General features: G+C 47.6%; 1 protein-coding gene across 1 annotated transcript; it reads right to left on the reverse strand.

Moving 5' to 3' along the window:
- Positions 1 to 3,253: 3,253 nt before the first annotated feature.
- Positions 3,254 to 20,939, reverse strand: MYG1 (MYG1 exonuclease). Its single transcript, XM_084836796.1, has 7 exons — positions 20,745 to 20,939; positions 17,378 to 17,490; positions 16,237 to 16,396; positions 10,316 to 10,465; positions 7,799 to 7,921; positions 5,980 to 6,161; positions 3,254 to 4,107 (listed from the first exon to the last, which is right to left on the reverse strand). Exons 1-7 carry the CDS (start codon positions 20,904 to 20,906, stop codon positions 3,933 to 3,935), a joined length of 1,065 nt encoding a protein of 354 aa, XP_084692922.1. The 5' UTR covers positions 20,907 to 20,939; the 3' UTR covers positions 3,254 to 3,932.
- Between the last annotated feature and the right edge of the window lie 515 nt (positions 20,940 to 21,454).

Raw genomic sequence — 21,454 nt, forward strand, 5'->3', positions numbered from 1 at the left:
GGTTCCCTGCCTGATGCCCGTTCGCAAAAGGGCTTGAGACACTCCCCCCTGGAGCTCGGGGAGGGGGAGGGGGACGGCCTGCCCCTGCTGGTCTGCACGAGGCGGGGCAGGGATCTCTCTCTCTCTCTCTCTCTCTGGAACTCTGTTCTGCTGAATAGAAAGTAGCGTGGCTAGTTACACATTACAAAAACAGGACAAAAGAAGATGCAGGGTTGCACAAAAATTGCACAGTCTCACTTATGTGTACCGGTCACGTTTAGCCATAATGGTTGTAATTTAAATAGAAACCCGATCCATCTCATCCTAGCAGGGAAGACTGTGACCAGGTGAGCTCTGTGCCGGCTGCTGTCCAGGTGCGAAGTGTGGATGGGCAGCTTCAGGCCCCTCCCTGCTCTCCCTTCTTAGGGTTCCTTCCCTTTCAACCGGGCAGCCCTTCCAAGAGAGGGCTGCCCTCTGTATGGTAGGACACCTGGCCACCTTTACCGGGCAGCAACCAAAATGTCACAAAGAATGACCCAGACCCAGAATTGATCCCTGCCTGCTGGATGAGTCAAATGCCCTGGGCAAGATGGAACACAGTGTTTATTAGGCATGGATGGATACAAACCTTTGAAGAGGCAGCTAAGGAAAATAATGCAGCAAAAATCTTGAGTTGGATGCAATAAGCATCAGGACAAGAGCTGTTAAGGGTCCAGGCCTTGACGGACAGATATCAACGTGCCTTCTGCTGAGTCCGTCTATCTAGCTGAGCCCTGCGAAGATCCTGTAAACCGGAGGCACCCAGCCTGGGACCTTCCACATGTAAAGCATGTCCTGTACCCGGCATTAAGGTCATCAGATGAGGCCCTTCTCAAAGTTCCACTGGAAGAAGAGGTGCATTATGCATCAACGAAAGAGAGGACCTTTCCTGTGGTGGCCCCTGACTCTGGGACGTCCTCCCAAGTATGACTGGTGCTGACACTTTATTCTTCTCAGCAACAGGTGACAATGGTTTTTTTTGCACAAGCATTTTAATTTGATTGGGTTGCATTGAATGTTCGTCTTCCTTATAGTAGAGCCATTGAAATGAACAGGACATAAGTTAGACTAACATTGGATACAGCCCATTGTATCATCTTTCACTGGTTGAATAGTTTTCAGTTTCATTGTTATGATGTTTTGATTCTTATTGTTTTGCTTTGGTTTTAGCAACATGAATTATTTTGTGTACACTGCCCTGGAAATATCTTGTTTTTTGGATGAAGGTGCAGTTTAGTATTTTAAAAAACAAATAATAAAATACTACCGAGTTATGGCTCATGTTACTGCTGCTACCCTGTACAGCAGGGGTGGGAAATGTATGGAACTGCCAACACCCATCATCTCTGTGCATTGATTGGCCATGCTGGCTGGGGCTGATGGAAGTTGGAACCCAACATCTGAGGGCCACGTGTTCCCCACCTCTGCTGTACAGACTGCTCCACAGGACAAGCCGTTTCCATCCAACAGCTCAACATATTGGTGCAAAGAATATCAAAGAATAGATTTTGTGGTGGCATGGAGAACCCGCCCAGTTCACATGATGAACCTGCAAATAGCTCACCCCATGTTAACTGCCTCCAAATGAAATGAGTTAAGGTAACCTTTGTGCGGCACGTACAAACTTTACAACTAGATCCACCCAGTTAAGAGCTGCTGGAGAAACGACATCTCAACCCCCAAACACAGCAATTAGACAGCAAAATTACCCTAGTGTAACCTAAAAGGATTTTATTTAAAGGAATTTTTGTTTATCCCACTGAAAATGCTGTGTGTAGTTGTGGAATTTTCTGATGGCCTGGAAAAAGGGCCAGGAGCAAGTGTCAAGTTCTCAACTTGGTTAAAGCCTGGACTCCTCCAGATGTGTTAGACTACAACCCCCTTCATCCTAGCCAACCCCATGACTGCAGGAATGGGGATGATGGGAACGGTAGTTCACCACTTCTGGAGGGTGCTGGGCTGTCCTATGTAATGAACATACTTGCCCCCACTTCTAGAAATGGAAGGTTGAATGTAGCTATCATTTAGCGACGTTCCACTTGACATTGAATGTGCATTGTCTACATCAGGGGTAAGCAACCTGGTGCCCTCTATATATTTTGGACTACAGGTCCCATAATCCCTGACCTTTCCCATGCTGGCTGGGGCTGATGGGAGTTCGAGTCCAAAATATCTAGAGGGCAGCAGTTTGCCAGCTCCTGGTCTACACAGACTAAGCCCAGCCCCTAAACCTTGAAAAGCAATTTATGCCTTTCTGTCAATTTCTCAGCCTCATCTCCTAAAAAATACGCAGACAAATCCACTATCAGGGATCTTCAGTCTGGGGTTACCTGAAGCGATGCTCACTGGATCCCATCTTCTGCAAAGAGGGCAGAGAGATTTGACTCATAACTGCTGCTTCTTGCTGTGGACCTTTTGCAGCCACAAACGATACCTATTCTTATAGTAAGGCGCCTATTATACCCAATGGGGTGGCCTTGGCCAACCTAGTGCCTTCCAGATATTTTGGACTACAACTCCCATCAGCTCCAGGCAGCATAGTCGGGGTTAAGGGGGATTGTAGCACAAAATGTCCAGAGGGCACCAGGTTGGCCTAAATAGATGACATCAGAACCAGTATTGTGCTCTTTTTGCTTGCCTGCAAGGTCATTTTCTTCGTATTTGTTAATAAACGTAATGTCTTGGTTAAATAAACTCATGCATTCTGATGGGGGGGGGGAGTCTAAGCTTACCTCACCTCATGTTAATGCCTTGGTCTCTCAGCCAAGTCACTCAGAACGGGCACACTAGTGCTTTAGGGGAGTTGTTTGGTTAGTGAATGAATGCTGGCAGTTTCACTCCTAGTACCTAGTACTAGGAGTGAGTACCTAGTAGGTGGTGGCCGTTAGTAATATTACTGTAATTTAGAGTGGATTTAGTCCCAGGGGTGAAGTTGGAAAAATAACCACGTGTCTATTACTGTTTACCAGGGTAAAGAGATGGAGATAAGGACTCGCTGAAGGGCCCCAAGGATGTCACAGTGGAATTAGGTGCAGAAGTCGCCTTTCATTCACAAGTTTCTAATCCTTAAATATAGGCTTGGAAGTGTCTAAGCAATGCTTGCTGAGATCTGATGCCAGAGAAGTGGCTGAATTAAGATTTGCAGGGGTTCAGTGCTGTGCCTAAGCCCTGCCCCTAACAGCAGCAAAAGCAGAAAGCACAAAATGGTTAAAATGAATTATGCAAATAAAACGAATTATGCAAGTTTGCCCAATTTATTCAGGTCACAGAATTTGGATTGTTTCAGTACAGGGTTTGTTTCTTAGCGTGAAGTACATACACACACATCCTTCATACAGCTTTCACAAATCAGTCCAAAGGAGACACAGGCACAGTAGCCCTCTGCCACGTAATGGCAGCCTTCTTGGGCGTCACTGCTTCCCAATCTATCCCTCTGTATCCTCCCCTTGTGTCCAGCTCCTAAGTCCTTTGCGAGATAATCTGGGGAGAGCAGGCAAAACACTTTCAGTAGCCCCTACCTGGCCCATTCCCAAAAGGATTCTTCTACTTTGTTGTTTTCAAGGGGTTAGATCCAGATTTAAGCTGGAACTGTGCTGGTGGAACTGGACTTCCCTGGCCCCTTCTTCCCACAGCAATCCTACTGAACAGGGTGAGCTGTGGTGTGTTGGGAAGGGGGATCTCACAAAATCAGGTGGAGGGACCTTCTGCAGGGGAGCCCTTCCTCCCGCGGAAGGCAGATCCCAGACAATCCCTGGCACTGTTTTGAGGGTTTGCCTCCAGCTCTCTGTCCAACATTTTGTCTCAGACACACACACACGGTGGCTTTGTTTGTTTGTTTCAAAACAACCCGTAGTTTATGGCAATCCCACAGAAAAGGGACTCCCCACAAGTCCAGCTGGGAGACGCTTAATTCCTCAGTTGGTTTCCATCTGCCGAGCCAACGTCTTCTGCGCCATTTCCAGCGCCCCCTCCTTAGTGTGGTTCCCCCCAATGAAGCCGCTGGAGTGTACAAAGACACAGCCAGGTATCCCGCTGACCTCGGAGAGCTCCTCGTCGCGTAATCCCCGCCATTCCTCCAGAAGCGACAATCTGTGGAAGGGTGGGGGAAGAAAACCAAGAGCAACGGGGGGTGGGGATTAGCCTTGTATCCAAGGATGGCCTTAAAGCATGGGTGAGCGAAGTGCGGCCTGTGCATCCAGCCCCTGCTACTCCCAGAATTATGTTTGTGTGTGTGTGTGTGTGTGTGTCTGTCTATCTATCTATCTAAAACAACATAGAGCTACCATTTTGAAGTATTTCCGAACCTTTCAGTGCTCTGTAGCTACAACTACGGAACACCAGAGAGGTCAAAATGAGCTTGAAAACAAACTAATTTGGACCCTTTTGATACTCCGTAGCTGCTCCTGCACTGCGAGGAGGTGGAGTCAGGTGTGGCCCTTGGGGTGGGGGGGATGGCTGCTAGCCACAGGAGAAGTCAAGGGGTAAGGCCTCTGCTACAACGTAATAAAGCCGACCTCAACTTGGTCCCCTTGCTTTGATATCCACTAGGCCTTATCCTGGAGGATCATTCAGGGCAGGGCAACAACATATCCTTATTACACTCTATCCCCACAACAACCCTTTTAGATACTCATTATTATCCCCATTTTACTGATAAGAACACCTGCGGAGCAGTGAGCGGAATGAAGAGAAATGGGAGGGAGCTGGAAAAGAGGCAGAAGGACATAAGGTTTTGTTACTGACATATAAAGCCCTAAACAACTTGGGACCAGGACAGAGGAGGGGTCATCAAGCTGCCCAGTTGATGAAATCATCGGATGAGGCGCTGCTGGTGGACCAGGGCTTTTAGCGTCCTGGCTCCCTCTCTGTGGCCTCCCCAGCCAGCCGGCGCCAGCCAGGTGCCAACGTTGCTTTGTTTTTGGCCGCTGCTGAAGGCATTTTTATTTCAACAGGTTTTTCCTGAATGACCAGCCATGGCTTTATTGGCACAACTTGATTTTAAACATTTTAATTCTTTTCCATTTGCATTGCTTTTTCTTTAATGTCCACTGTTCAGGAATCCAGTTTAGATACAGAGCGGTTTATACATTTCGTAAATAAATAATGAACAAGTCGTTGCAGCACTCAGCTGCCATGTGTTCTCTCCGATCCCTCTGCCCCCCAAGACGTGGCATCTGGACACAACTCTTTGCAGAACAAGCTGCCACCTCTCCATCCCGCTGCTTTACACAGAACTGTCCTGGGGGAAGATCCAGAAGTGCCCACTGCTGCAAAAGGTTACAACCTGCCTCCTCACAAATGTTGGGGAGGCGAAAGCGTATTCTACTGCAAACACAGCGACTTCCAGCTAGCTTCAAAACTCATGGCACCAGGTTTAATCTTTAAAGCCCTTTGTGGCATGAGAGCTTCATATCTCAGAGACTGCCCTGTGGTGCATGAGCCTCTGTGCTGAGGAGCCACCTTGCTCTGTGTGCTGATAACAGAGGTCAGAACGCCAGTTAGAAGGAAGAGGGCCTTTTCTGTTGTAGCCCCCAAGGCTATGGAACGGCCTGCTGGATGAGACAGGCTGCTGTTCCTCCCTCCTGCCTTTCGGGATAGGTTGCATGACACACCTCTGTGGGAGAGCATATGGCTGATAAACTGAAACGTTGCCATGGTAGCAAATTTCTGCTGCACAGCTGGGATTTTATGACCACTGGTATTTGCATTTGTGCGTCCACGTCAGCTGCTCACGTAGGTGATTACGCACCTGACAAAATGGGTGCCGGTCTTATGCCACAATTGATTCCTTAGCCTTTTAAGGCACCACTGGACTCTTGGCTGTGTAAGCATAAGGGTGCAACAGGAGAGCCGGCACCCAAGATCTGGGGCCTTCCCAGAGCTTTGGGATTTCAAAGCTCTCTCCCCAAGCCCAACAGAGATAGGACACAAGGAAAAGGGAGTTTGGGAGCCCCTGCTCACCGGTTCTGGAAGGTGCGCAGCCCAGCCGGCACACTCTGAACCCGCCACTGGCCACCCAGGTCTGTGTACAAGATAAATTTGAGAGGCGTCTTCACATCCATCTCTTGCTCGAGGCTGAAAAGATGCTCCTTCCATGGGCAGCCACCCTGGGCCAGCATCAGAATCTCACCACTGGAGTCAACCTACCAAGGAAAGAGATGCGTGCAATTCAGGGTCACCGAGCGCACCGTGCCAATGGCTCACCGGCCAGGCAGGCCTATCAGCTGGGAATTATTGCTACGATTTCAGGGCAAATCACGAGTCTCCTCTTCTAGACTCCACTGCAGGGGTGCTGAACCTCAGGCCCAGGGGCACATTCTGGCCCTCCAGCCATGCCCCCTTCCCTTGGCCCTGGCCCTTTTCCTCCCACTCATGGTTGGTTTCCTGGCTTTTGTGTACTTTCCCCCGCATTTAAAAGAGTTGGAATGCCTCTCCTGAGGCTTAGTGATTGGCAGGAAGTGTTTTAAGTTAAAATATGCTGGTATTTTTTTGTTTTCTGGCCCCACCCTTTTGCTTTTGGTTCCTGAGAGCTTCTCTGAAATGAAATTCAGCCCGAGGGCTGAAAGAGGTTCGAAACCCCCGCCCTAGCGCAAAATACAGTGGTACCATCTAGCCCTCATGATTATATGACAGTCCTCATGAAAGGAGACATGGAAATGTACACTGTCTGCTAAGGGATCTTGAACTGGAGGGGGACGCACACTGGGCTTCTGCTAGGGTGGGCAAAAGAAGCCTGTGGCTTCTGTGCTGCTCTGTGTGTTATTTCCGCCTCTAGACTCCCGGCTGTGAGCACGTGGCAAACCAGCTATGTGCACATTCACTGCATGTGGCAAACTACCATTGGGATTCATGTCGCTTTCTACCTGGGAACTGCTTCTGCATAGGAAATTCCGACTTGTGGCAAAGCCAGAGCTTAGCAAGAGCAGGGGCTTGAAGTATATCAGAAGGCATCTTTGTGAACCTGGTCTTAGACTCAAATTCCTACAGGCCCAGCCAGTATGGCCAGTTGTCAGGAATGATGGGAGCCAGAGTCCAACAACAGGCCTGTTTGCATGGCCTGACAGCCCACCGTGGCTTAATTTACCTGCGGAGGCTGTCATGTCAGGTGCCTATGGGGTTCTCATGTCGTGTGAACCCAGGCACTGTTCCTCAAATAACCCTAAAACAAGCCAAGGGTTACTTGAGGGTTGTCTAACCCACAAACAACCCATGCCACCTGGGTTCCCACAATGCGACAAGCCATGGCAAGCTAGGTGCTCACGGGCACCACGCAAAAATGGCATCCATGAACGCCTGGCACAATGCAGCAGCCCCTGCGGGTAAATTAAGCCATGATGGGCTGTTGTGTCATGTGAACCAGGTCACTACCTGGAGGGCCACAGGTCCCCCCACCCCCCTAGTTTAGACCTTGCCTACCGTTATGAAGCCACATGGTACTAGGGAAGTCAGAGAAATGGGGGTGGAGCTCGACAAGCTTCCATTGGTTTGGTCCCCCAGACTTCCACTATGTAGACCGACTGGGCCAGTAGGGAATCAGGCCAGTTAGCAGATTTTCTGTGTTTTTAAATTTGCGCAAATGATCGCTGAATTTTGTGCCAATTTGCACAAATCTCAACACACATACAAATAAGCAAGAAGTCCCTGCAGTTTGGGGAAAACACGCAGCTCGGCTCACAAATGCAAGCCACGTTGGGCGCACCATGAGACTCTGTTGGTCCCCACTGGATTTCACAGCAATGGACATCCCTACATGGAACAGGTGCTGCTGGGGCAACGGTACCTCAAAGCGCTGCTGGATGGCCTCCTCCACCAGGGTGCGTGCTGGCAGCCAGGCACGGTAATAGTAATCAAGCCGGTCCAAGAATTCATTTCCCACCAGCTCCATGGCCTTCTGGAAACCAGCCTGGGAAAGACAACGCAAATCCTGAAGCCGGGTCCAATGGCTCCCTTGGTCCTGCAGCCTGCCATGACTGCTAGCCTATTTGGAGAATGCCAGCCTCTTTCTGAACTGCTCCAGATAAGCCAACACTTTTAATCCTGCCGTCTCTTTGCTCTTTATCAGCTGAGATTTGCTCAGGGCAGACAGGAGAGAGCGGCTTCCATACAAGCCACTTCCTAGCCAGCGATCCTTCTGCAGACAGACACCAAGGCATGGATGTCACAAAGGGTCTGGCCCTCAAGAAAACAGATTAGGGCACCGTGCCGGCCTCTTCATGCTTCAGCCTCAGCTGCACCCGAGCTGGTGATAACTGGATGCAAAAAACCTTTGGAAGGACAGGAATGAAGTTCCCGTACAAATTGCTGGCTGCGCTCAAACTTCAGAACCCTTGACCTACGTTAGCGACACCCTCACAGAACACCGCGAGGACCTGCTCTGGGGATGTCAGAGAAACCCACAAGGGAAACAAATGAATTCGGATTTTTATGACTCTGACTCACAGATTCCACGTGGACTGGCCTTTCCCTGTTGGGCAAATTTAGCGGACCATTTTTCTAACCTTTGGGAATTTTGCACAGATTTCATCACAAATACACGAAAATTTTTTAAAACGCAGCCGAAAATGTGCATCTTCCCCATAGGCTAAAATGTGAAAATGCGCAATGGGGGAGATCTACATTTTTGCACATGTGAATTTGTGCAAATTCACATTTGCACAAATTCAGAAACCCCCCAAAGGATCCAGTTCTATTGATGGGCGGACAACTGAACGAAAAGCACTTGACAACCTACGAAACACAGATGGAATGGATCTCACACAACCTGTACATCCCCAATTGCTTCATGCAGATTAGAAGCAGCACTGCTGCAAATATAAACCGCTCCACAGATCTCCATCCCGACCCCCTGGGTCCTACCAGGCAGATACTCAATGGTTCCCACAGTGCTAAGATTGAACCAGCTCTTGTTTAGAAACGTTCCGGCTGTTTCTATGCCAGAGTCTATTGTAAGATCTACTCTCTAGGTCAGGGGTGGGCCACGTGGCTCTCCAGATGTTTTGGCCGACAACTCCCATTATCCCTCAGCATTGGCTATGATGGCTAGGGCTGATGGGAAATGTAGGCCAAAACATCTGGAGGGACACCAGTTGCTTACCCCTGCTCTACATCTCGTTTTCTTGACTGGGACACAGGAAGTTGGAAACTCAGTAAAGCAGGGGTGGGCAACCTACAGCCCTCGGCCCAATTTCAAAAGCCCTCTGCCTGTGATCAGTTCAGACCTCTGGCAAGAACAATCTGTCCCTTCCCTGTCAGCCTGCTGTGTGGTGAGAGAGAGAAGGGGGTGGCAGAATGCGGAAAAGGGACGACGCACCCACTTTTGGCTTGGGCTCTGCCCACCACTCTCTTCGCCCCCCCAATAGATTACCCATGAGGGATGGTGACCCCCGACAGAAAAAACATTGCCCCCCACCTGCAGTAATGGAATATGGCAAAACGTCTCTGCCCGCTCTACCTAGGGAATGAATCTGCTACACAGACAGCTTTGCCTAGTGGTCAGTTGATTGAAAACCTTCCACGGGCAGGCCTGGCATTGGCATTCAGCACCCTCGGGCAACTTCTGAGTCCACTGCTGAGCTCTCGGGCGCCCTTTAAAACTGGTGTTAAATTTCCCACAGTGCTTCAGAGCAATGCTACATTCAGCAGATTCTGGGAACTTAAAAATGGCAGCTCTTAGGTGCTCACTGGAGCACTAGTGCAGCTGGTGGCTGATATAAGAGGGAGCCCACCAGAAAGTGCTTTGCTGAGTGCCCCCTTGAGCCAGGAGCTGGCTCTGTCTACAGAGAGAGGGAAAAAATACCTCCCTTTGGGTTGAGTCCTCTTCCCAAGAGAAAGTGTAAGATGGTTTGAAAAAGTACACACCCAACTTGCCCCCCACTTGGCTTAAGGCCTGGGTACCTGAAGGAAGCCCGCTCCCACATCTACTGCCCCATCCACTGAGGTCAACTTTAACGGTTCTGCTCTGGATGCCGCCCCCCACCTGACATAAGACAGGTGGTGACTGGGCAGAGGGCTTTCTTCATGGTGGCCCCTGCTTGCGGAACTCTCTCCCCAAGAAGACTGCCTAGTGCCTCCTACACTGGTGTCCTTTTGGTGCCAGACAACATTTTTTTCTCTCTGCCAGGACTTTAAAGTTTGATTCTTTTAAAAGCTGCTTTTATTAAATTTTTAAAAGTTATTGTTGGATTAAAATTTGCATTTTATTTTTTGTTAGGTAAGCAGCTCTGGAAGCATGGCTGAAGGGTGATATATACATTTTAAAATATGTAAGAGAGATCTGTCCAGACATTCCGATTCCTACCTCAGTATCCTGATCCTTGTCGTTCCAGCGGGGGTTCAGGTAGCTCACTCTGGCACTCACATTCGTGGTCATGGCATAGCGGGGCTCCCCATCCCATTGGGAGATTCCATTGTCTATTGCGTCAATCTCCTCCACAAAGTTCTCGTACAACTAGAAGGCGAGGTGGAACAAGAAAAGGTCAGTTCAGCACCAGACCCTTGAGAAGTGGCTTTTGCCGGACCGGGGGGGGGGGGGGGGGCGCTACACTGCATGCAAATTTTGGAGGGGGGAATTCATTATGCATTGGTGAAAGAATGGTGGACAGAGGGAGCCGGTCACCTCAGTGTGCCAAATATTCCCTGCTGCAACTTATAACCAGCTCAAGTCTGTGCCTGCATGTCCCTGTAAGACCTGGGGGTTGGGGGGTCTGCCCTTCAGCTACACTGAAGGGCAGGAGGGCGGTTTCCTTATGGCAAGATTGCATGCATGGAGCAGGGAGGAAGGGTAACGACAGAAAGATCCATATGAAGGGGCCATTCATATGCACACCACAGCAGCATAGGACCAGCCACTCCCAGGTCACTAAAGGCATGTGTGAATGGGCCACAATCAGCCGTAACAAAACCTGTGTCTAACCTTCTACAGTTGGAGACCACATTACCTGATGCACTGGCTTTCCCAGTATGAACCTACCCATACCCCACAGTCAACATCTGAGGCTCTCCTCAGGGTGGTTCAGAGAATGGCAACAAGGCAGAGGGCCTTTCAGTGGTGCCTACCACCCTTGGACTATGGAATGCTTTCCCTAGCAAGGCTTGCCTGGTGCCAAGGTTGCCAGGTGTTTCCATGCATTTGATGGCATATGATGGGCTGCTATAGCACCCGTTGGATTGTTTACGGTTGTCACTAGTATTTTAGTTGTTGAATGGGTGGTTGTATGTTAGTAGATAATTGTTTTAGTTGTTCTACGTTCTGTATGGTTTTAATTTCGTCACCTTGAGTCACTTTTGAGAAAGGTGTCTAAGAAATTTAAGAAATAATAATATACCTATATAAGACTATGGTAGTGTAAGGTTTATAACTCGAGATCTACCAAGTGATTTTGCTCATTTTAGTTTTGAACTGAAACTTGAGCAGTGTAGATGTGCAGAAAATTTTGAAAGTTTGAATAAGTTCGAAGCTCAAGTTTGAATAGCAATTAATTTCCTCTGTGCCAAATAGGCAGGGCAGCCCCTCCGCCATTGGGATGACGGACAGTCTCGCTCAGGCAATCAGTGTGGCATGAAGATGGGCTCTGGGCGCAGACACGCAGTTAGGCTATTGCTGCCAGTGGGGGGGGGGGAGGGATGGAGGCAGCCAATCGGGGTGTGCGAGGGACGGGGAGGGGCTACACTGCATGCAAATTTTGGAGGGGGATTCATTATGCATGAGCCACATTTGCATTATTCATCAGCCCCTCTGGTGAGGGGACTGAGGGGCCAAAAAGCAGGAAAGAAGCAGAACTACTAGCGCTGAGGGTGATATAGGCGTTCCACTAGCGATGATGATGATGATAATGGTAATAAGAATATTCCTGCGCGCGCACACCCCCCCCCCCATTTAGTGGCACTGATCAGGCGTGCCTTACCGCAACAATCTAATCAGATAGTCCCCCACTGGATCCATCTGACGACATCAGATCAGATTTAATCAGAATTAAATTTTAAAATTTTAATTTTAAAATTAAAATCTTCTAATTTTAGATGATTAGACAGATCATCTAAAAGAGAGATGGGCTGAAGGTAGATTTCCCCGTATGTTTTGGACCTCAATTCCCAGAATTTTTTTTACTATTAGCCATGCTGGCAGGGGCTTCTGGGAATAGAGGTCCAAAACTTCTTGAGATCTACCTTCTGCCCACCCCTGTTCTAATTAGGAGGTACACTCAGAGTGCACTCAGGAGGTACACTCAGGAGGTACATTAGGAGGTACAACTCAGAGTACACTCAGAGAACTGACAACACAAAGGACCTGGGTAGGTAACTTGTACTCTTTTATACTATGAAAGTAAACACTTTTGCCTGAATGAGTGAAATGTGCTTCCTATTTAATTTTTTTTAAGGCAGTGGCGCTGGGGAGAACCTCAGCTAACAGAAATGTGGAAAATGTTTTGGTGGCGGACATGGTCAGCTAAGGAGATTTTTACTTTGGATCAACTGGTGAGTGCAGACAACGAGTTCTTGTTGTTTTTGATCCTGCAATATGCTTTGCCAGCAATACTCCCAACTGAAGCATTCGTTAGTATCTAGGTTTGGCCTGGATGCTTTTACAGCATCAGAGTCTCCATCATTATTGGAAGCACTTAATGAGGCTGGTCAGGCAAAGCAACCCATCACCCACATCTAGAAATACTTGTTATTGGTGAATAAATACGATATACAAGTTTTTAAGCAGGAATGGATTGGATTGTCCCATTTTATCTCATCAGCGGAGTGCCACTTTGGTGTCTATACCTGTCACATTTTTGGATCTTAGGTTGTGTCTTATTCAGCAAAAAAAATTGTTTCATATTTATTGGACTCTACAGCATCTCTTTAATTAGGGATTGTCTAAAATCTGATGCTGTAAAGAACAATATTGTTTAGGAACCTGGAACGTCAGATCAATGAATCAAGGTAAGCTGGAGGTGGTCAAACATGAGATGGCAAGATTGAACATCGACATCTTGGGAATCAGCGAACTAAAATGGACAGGCATGGGCGAATTTAATTCAGGTGACCATCATATCTACTATTGTGGGCAAGAATCCCTTAGAAGAAATGGAGTAGCACTCATAGTCAACAAAAGGGTGGGAAAAGCAGTACTGGGGTACAATCTCAAAAAGGATAGAATGATCTCAGTATGACTCCAAGGCAAACCATTCAACATCACAGTAATTCAGGTCTATGCCCCAAACACTGATGCCGAAGAAGCTGAGGTTGATCAGTTCTATGAAGACCTACAACACCTTCTAGAACTAACACCAAAAAAAGATGTCCTTTTCATCATAGGGGATTGGAATGCTAAAGTAGGAAGTCAAGAAATCACCGGGATAACAGGCAGGCATGGCCTTGGTGTACAAAATGAAGCAGGACAAAAGCTAATAGAGTTTTGCCAAGAGAACACGCTGATCATAGCAAACACTCTTTTCCAACAGCACAAGAGACGAGTCTACACATGGACATCACCAGATGGTCAATATCGAAATCAGATTGATTATGTCCTTTGCAGCCAAAGATGGAGAAGCTCTATACAGTCAGTAAAAAGAAGACCTGGAGCTGACTGTGGCTCAGATCATGAGCTTCTTGTTGCAAAATTTCAGCTTAAATTGAAGATTTAATGGAAAACCAGAGGTGAGGAATAGATTTCAGGGATTAGACCTGATAGAGTGCCTGAGGAACTATGGACGGAGGTCCGTAATATTGTTCAGGAGGCAGCAACAAAATCCATCCCAAAGAAAAAGAAATGCAAGAAAGCCAAGTGGCTGTCTGATGAGGCTTTACAAGTAGCTGAGGAAAGAAGGGAAGCGAAAAGCAAGGGAGAAAGGGGAAGATATATCCAAATGAATGCAGAGTTCCAGAGAATAGCAAGGAGAGACAAGAAGGCCTTCTTAAATGAACAATGCAAAAAAATCGAGGAAAACAACAGAATGGGAAAGACTAGAGATCTCTTCAAGAAAATCGGAGATCTCAAGGGAACGTTTTGTGCAAAGACGGGCATGATAAAGGACAAAGAAGACAGGGACCTAACAGAAGCAGATGAGATTAAGAAGAGGTGGAAAGAATACACAGAAGAACTATACAGGAAAGATCTTCATGTCCCTGATAGCCATGATACTGCGGTCACTGAACTTGAGCCGGACATCCTCGAGAGTGAAGTCAAGTGGGCCTTAGGAAGCATTAGTAACAACAAAGCTAGCGGAGATGACAGTATTCCAGCTGAGCTATTTAAAATCCGAAAAGATGATGCTGTTAAAGTGCTGCATTCAATATGCCAACAAATCTGGAACACTCAACAGTGGCCACAAGACTGGAAAAGGTCAGTTTACATTCCAGTTCCAAAGAAGGGCAACGCCAAAGAGTGTTCAAACTACCACACAATTGTGCTCATTTCACATACCAGCAAGTTGATGCTCAAAATCCTAAAGCTAGGCTTCAGCAGTATGCGAACCGAGAACTACCGGAAGTACAAGCTGGGTTTCGAAGAGGCAGAGGAACTAGAGATCAAATTGCCAACATTCGCTGGATCATGGAGAAAGAGAATTCCAGAAAAACGTCTATTTCTGCTTCATTGACTACGCTAAAGCCTTTGATTGTGTGGATCACAACAAACTGTGGCAAATTCTGAAAGTGATGGGAGTACCAGACCACCTTACCTGTCTCCTGAGAAACCTGTACGAGGGTCAAGAAGCAACAGTAAGAACCAGACATGGAGCAACCGAGTGGTTCAAAATTGGGAAAGGAGTACGACAAGGCTGCATATTGTCACCCTGCTTATTTAACTTATATGCAGAGTACATCACGAGAAACGCCGGGTTGGATGAATCACAGGTTGGAATTAAGATTGCCGGGAGAATTCTCAACAACCTCCGATACGCAGACGATACCACCCTAATGTCAGAAAGCGAAGAGGATCTAAAGAGCCTCTTGTTGAGGGTGAAAGAGGAGAGTGCAAAAGCTGGTTTGAAACTCAACATTAACAAAACGAAGATCATGGCATCTGGCCCCATCACTTCCTGGCGTATAGAAGGGGAAGAAATCGAAGCAGTGACAGATTTTACTTTCTTGGGCTCCAAGATCACCGCAGACGGGGACTGTAGCCATGAAATTAAAAGACGCTTGCTCCTGGGGAGGAAAGCTATGGCAAACCTAGACAGCATAGTAAGAAGCAGAGACATCACCTTGCCAACAAAGGTCCGTCTAATCAAAGCTATGGTTTTCCCAGTAGTAACATATGGCTGTGAGAGCTGGACTGTAAGGAAGGCTGAGTGCCAAAGAATTGATGCTTTCGAACTGTGGTGCTGGAGAAGACTCTTACAAGTCCCCTGGACTGCAAGGAGGTCAAATCAGTCCATCCTAAAGGAAATCAACCCTGAGTGCTCATTGGAAGGACAGATACTGAAACTGAAGCTCAAATATTTTGGCCACCTAATGTGAAGAGAAAAGTCACTGGAAAAGACCCTGAGGCTGGGAAAGTTTGAAGGCAAAAGGAGAGTGGGACAACAGAGGATGAGATGGCTAGATAGCATCACCGATGCAATGAATATGAACTTGAGCACACTCCGGGAGAGAGCGCAGGACAGGAAGGCCTGGCATGCTATGGTCCATGGGGTCACGAAGAGTCGGACACGACTGAATGACTGAACAACAACAACAATTCAGGTAATTGCTGCCAGTGCAATGCTTCTTTTAAACATGTTTTCACAATGTCCAGTAGTTGCTTCTTTTTGGGAGGAGATTATTATAAGGATAAAATCTGTCCTGGAACATGGAACGGTCTTTAATATTTGTTAATGTACACACTTCTAAATAGTTTACCTGCTTCATAAAACAACAAACCATGCGTTTACCGCTGGGCTGTTTAGCCTCTAAACAATCCAGCAGTCTGTGTTCACAAGTCACGCTGCACAATCTACGAAGCAGCCAATTGTGGGTTGTGCATTAAAATGGAAGAAGCGGGTATGCTGCAGGCAATGCACCTGCATCTACTTGACAACCAATTGGGTTGTTGTTATGTGTCAACATCGCCTTGGCCCCATTGGTAGGGGTAGCTCAGAGTCAAGGGGTTCCCTAGAAGGTGCTAAAGAAAGGGGGTGAGGCATGAGTTGATTAATTTTGCCTATAATTAAGCCTTCTGATGTTGGGATGGTCTCCTTCTTCCCCCCCCCCTCTCTCACACACACACACACACACACACACACACACCTTGTCATGAAGCACACGCACAACAGGATCGTCCTCTGCTAGGCCCAGTCGGCTGGCCAGAATCTGGTAGCCAAAATGGAAGTACACCAGCCCTGCACTGCTCAGCTTGGTATGCCAGGGTTGATCAGGTTTCAGGCTGTGCATCGACTCTCCGAATGACCTGAGGAAATAAGGCGGGATCAGGGGAGACTATGAAGAGCTGCCCTAAAGCATTAGGTCTGCCTCCCCCACCCCCACATTCTAAGAGAACTCCCAGTCCCACTACATGGAAGTGAAGCTTTCCCAGTGACTCAGAACTCAAATTCGGAAACTCTCCGCTTCATACACTGACTCGTGGAATCATTAAAAAAAAAAAGACTTTTTAACAAGCATACAAGCAAAAACAAGGAAAACAATTTAGAACTAGTGCCTCAGTTTGCCTTTTCCTCCTCCCTCCTAATCCCTTTTCTTTCTGTGTTGTAACTTTTTGACTGTAAGCCTGTTTTATTATAGATATTTGTAAGCTATTCTGGGAGCCTTTTTCAACTGAGGAGCACAGTCAAAATGCTTCAGATGATAAACAAACAGTGTAAGGAGGAGAGTGGGTAATGTGTGTGGGGTATGGAACAAGCTCTTTACCGTTACACGGAATGGGAAAAAGAATTAGGGATCTTTAATTTGTATCCTTTATCAAAACTGCGGAAGTTTTCCTAACTACAGAACCTCCCCAGTTAGGGCTGAACCTCTTACAGTCTCCCAATGCAGCAGGAGCAAAATCAACCACGTCTTCTCCTGCCTGTTAGTGCCCGGTGCTGTCACCCTCCACCCTCTTCACTTACTGTGGCAAGCATTGTATTTTAAATATCGGTATTAAATTCAAAATACTATCCTGCATTTTATTATTTTAACTGTAATCCACTAAGAGAACGCTTGTTATTGGGTGACTAAAAAGGAAGAAAAGAACAGGGCTCCAAGTCAGCTGTGCAGCAAGTGGGAAGGGACAGTGGACACCCAGACCAGGAAGCAAGGAGGCAGGAGGAGACATGGCGGCCCCCTGCCCTGAGAGATTTCTCTCAGTAAGGGTGAGGTGCACCAGTCTTACCACCACCGTGAGCCTATTTGGAGCCTATTTGGAGGAAATGCTTAAGGGGCTCAAGAGTACCTCTGGTGATGGTCATAGCGATGCTTCTCAGGGTCATACTCGCCCCCAACGTCCACCACCACGTCACAGCCCGAGAGCAGCTGAGGATCCCGCGTCCGGATGATCTCCGCATCCTGGGGGCACAGCAGGGTGACAACAAGCACACACAGTGAATCAAAACGCACCCTGAGGCCACCAGGGTCGATTTGATTGAAATGAAATGGATTTAAATGGCTTCTCTGAAGGAATCCATTTTAATGATTGAAATCACAGTTTAAATCTCTAGTGAGGAAGATTCTACGTAATCATTTTTTAGTAAAAGTACATTATTGTTTAATATAACCTTAATACATATTCAGAGATGTAAGTTTCATTAGAAGGTAGGTACACACTAAGCAATTATCCTGAATTGTTTTCAGATCAATTTTCATCAAAAAATGGGAGGATAATTTGGTTGTTTTAGTACTAAAGCAGAATGAACTTGTGAAGTCAGTCAGGAGCTGAACCAGCTCCAACTGCTCCATTAATCATGATACTTTTGTCACTATCACCACCACCACCACCACACAGGCTTTTAAATTGTTCTAATAAGATTGTTTAGTTTTCTGTTTAGTTTTCTTCTTCAACAAACAACATTAACAAAACATGTACATGGATTTTCGTGGAGGATATATGCAGTAGAAGTTTCCTCAGGAGTGGCTAGATATGTTCTGTTCACTTTTGGTTTCACTTTCTATTCCCCTTTGCTATCCCTTGTACTTATAGCCAGACTCCTCTGCCTTATTCAGATGTACTCCATCTCTCCAAATTCTCTATTTATTGACCTTCTCTATTTTTGCACTTAGAGATACGCAAGCCCTTGAGAGAGGGACAGCGAGAAAGAACTTCTGTACACCACCTGAAGTGCAGAATAGGACTGATCAGGTTATCTCCCATCTCCGTAAACCACTAACATGTTCACAGAATATAATTAGAAGCTGTATAATTAATATTCATGATGATATCTTTGACCCAGGCTCTTTTTTATTAATAATTAAGAAAATTTCAAATTCTGATTTAAATTAAAAAATCTGATTTAAATTTTTAAAAATCCAATAAAAAAAACACCATTGATTTTTATCAAGCTCGAATGTCACTCTAGCTGTCCACGTGGGGTTTTCTGGTCTCATTCCTTTCTAGCTAGTAGCTAGTGGTTTCAGAGAAAAAGAGACAGAATAGGTGGCACTGACTTTGCATTGGTGGTCCTTAAGCTTTGGGGCTTAAGGGTGCTATTCATTAGGTAGCACGTACTTGCACGATGAAGCATTCAGTGTAATCTGAAAGCTTACAGCTGTCATAAGAATTCATGTTCCCTTCCCTGTTTTTGTACCTCTGGAACTCCACAAGGAATAGGTTGAGCAACTTCAGGGTTCACAGTGCTCTGCTGGAAAACAGGGTTGGGGAGGCAGATGCAATATCATCTTCATAATCCTTGTTGTTCAACCACATAGGCCACCCTACCTTATGTGATCACCCAGGATAAAGGTGACCAGAGCCTCCAAAACTAGCCTTGTATAATACCTGTGATAAGTGTGTGTGTGTGTGCACACGTGCGTATGTATGTATGTATATGTATATAGTTTTTTATAAAAGGTAAAGGTGTCCCCAACCAGTCATATCCGACTCTAGGGTGCGGTGTTCATCCCCGTTTCTAAGCCGAAGAGCCAGCGCTGTCCGAAGATGCTTCCGTGGTCATGTGGCCGGCTTGACTGAACACTGAGGTGCACGGAACGCTGTTACCTTTCCCGCCGAGGCGGTACCTATTTATCTACTTGCAATTTCTTGCTTTCGAACTGCTAGGTAGGCAGGAGCTGGGACTGAAGACGGGAGCTCACTCCGTGGGACTGAAGACGGGAGCTCACTCCGTGGGACTGAAGACGGGAGCTCACTCCGTGGGACTGAAGACGGGAGCTCACTCTGTCACGCAACACTCGGGTCTCGAACTGCTGACCTGCCGACCTTCCAGTCTGCAGTTCAGCATCTTAACCACTAAGCCACCGTGGCCAATAAAGTTTTTTATACACCAGCATAAAAACTGGTATTGGGTACAGAAATCAGAAGAAACTTGGCTTAAAAAAAAATCATACACGTTTCTACCTCTTAGGACTGTGAAAACAGCTTTAAAAGCATATGAAAACTCAGAAACTCAGGGTGGGTGGGTAGGATGGGGGAAGCTAAAGTGCTCAATGACCATGGGCTCTTTCTACGCCCCCCCCCAATCCACCAGGAGAAACATAGTATCTTGTAAATATGCATAATTCATGCAAGTTACAAATATCAGCTTTTCTTGGTGCAGAGCTCTTGATTTATTTAGGGTGCAATCCTATGCATGTTTAGACAGAGAAAAGGCCTACAACTCCCAGCATGCCCCAGCCAGCACTGTAGGCCTTTTCTCCGTCCAAACATGCGTAGGATTGCACTCTTATTTTTTTAAAGTGCAAAAGATACAGAGGCCTGGGCACAGAAAAGTATTAAGCAAGAGTGTCTTGCAAGGGGGATGGCGGACGGGGTGCTTGTTTTCTGCTCTGCTGCCTACCACGTCTCAGTGCAGGGAGTGCTCAACGCTGCTGGGATTTCCGAGGGGAGGGCGACTTTGCAGCTGAGTCTTCGCTTCATGTACGTGGTACAGCACCCACCAACCACGCTGTGCACTGAATTTTAATTCTTCTGCGTCACATTAGGAATCATTCTTTTGTCTGAAAACTAGATAAAATATATATAATAAAAAGAGCAAGTCCTTAAAAGTTTGCAGCTTGGCGTTCGTGCGCCTGTGTGTGTGTGGGGGGTGGGGGGGAAGAAGCATTCGGGCAATTCCTAACCGCGGGACGGGTGTCACGTTTCGTCCAGCGACTCGGTTCGCAGCACGTGCCTGGTGATGCGTTTCGATACTCGGAAAGTACGCAAGGGCGCGGGGGGCGCGGAGCCCTCGCTCGGCGGCAGGGGCCGGCGTACCGGTCCGGCGTGGCGGCTCCAGGGCCAGCCCTGCAAGAGGCCCTGGCCGTGAGCGCCCTGACCCATCTCGGACGAGGACCACCACGTGCGCCTCGAAGGGAGCCGGAGGCTTTCTGGGAAGGCTCCCTCCTGGAGTCCCGACTGAGGCTGCAGTACCTCAGTTTATTCTCTACCGCAGCGATGCCCAACCAGGTGCCCTCCAGATGTGCTGGACGAGCCCGGGCTGGCTGGGGCTGCTGGGAGCTGCAGTCCCACGCATCTGGAGGGAGCCACGCTGGGCAAGGCTGAGCTCCGGAGCAAGCCTCACTGAGCACCGTGGGGCTGACTTCGGAGTAAGCACGCACAGGGCGGCGCTGCAACTAGACGGCGGCTGCGGGTTCTGATCCGGATTGCATACCTGATAGGAGGGGAGCAGCCGCAAGAGAAAGCACGCGAGCGCCTCGTCGCAGTGGAAGGTCCCCCCGTGGGTGCCGATGCGGGCCGGCCGCGGCCGCTTCGGCCCAGGCATGAGGCTCCGGGTCAAGCGCGGAAGCCCAGCGACGAGGCGGAGCATGCGCATAGCGAGCGACGCCTGGGCCGGGCTTCTTCCCCTGCTGTGGCCTGCGCGCTTTTACCGTATACCCGGGACTCCGAGCGCAGCTAGAACGGGCGTATAATCTAGAAGGCGGCTGCGAGCTTCGTGGTTTTATTTTTCCCCGTGACAGTTTTATTTCGAAATAAGGTTAACAAAATAAAGGTAACAAAAAACAACGTACATAATAATGAATCAAAATAACTAAAGAAACAAGGGAATTCGCTAACGGTGCCTATTTACTTGCGATTTCTTGCTTTCGAACTGCTAGGTTGGCAGGAGCTGGGACTGAAGACTGGAGCTCACTCCGTCACCAGGGTCTCGAACGGCTGACCTGCCGACCTTCCAGTCTGCAGTTCAGCGTCTTAACTACTAAGCCACCGTGGCCCATAATCAAATCCTAGTTTATAACAAATATGCTTATGGAACATCTACAATAAAACGACCCAAGTAGGAGCTCCGTATCTGATGAAAGTAAAAATACAAGTTCTAGAACAAATTCTATAAACGGAGCGTGCGTAAGTGTAGGTCATTTT

Source organism: Heloderma suspectum, chromosome 2, assembly GCF_057233095.1.
Source record: "Heloderma suspectum isolate Gila_16-S chromosome 2, 16-S_ref, whole genome shotgun sequence".
NCBI lineage: Eukaryota > Metazoa > Chordata > Lepidosauria > Squamata > Helodermatidae > Heloderma > Heloderma suspectum.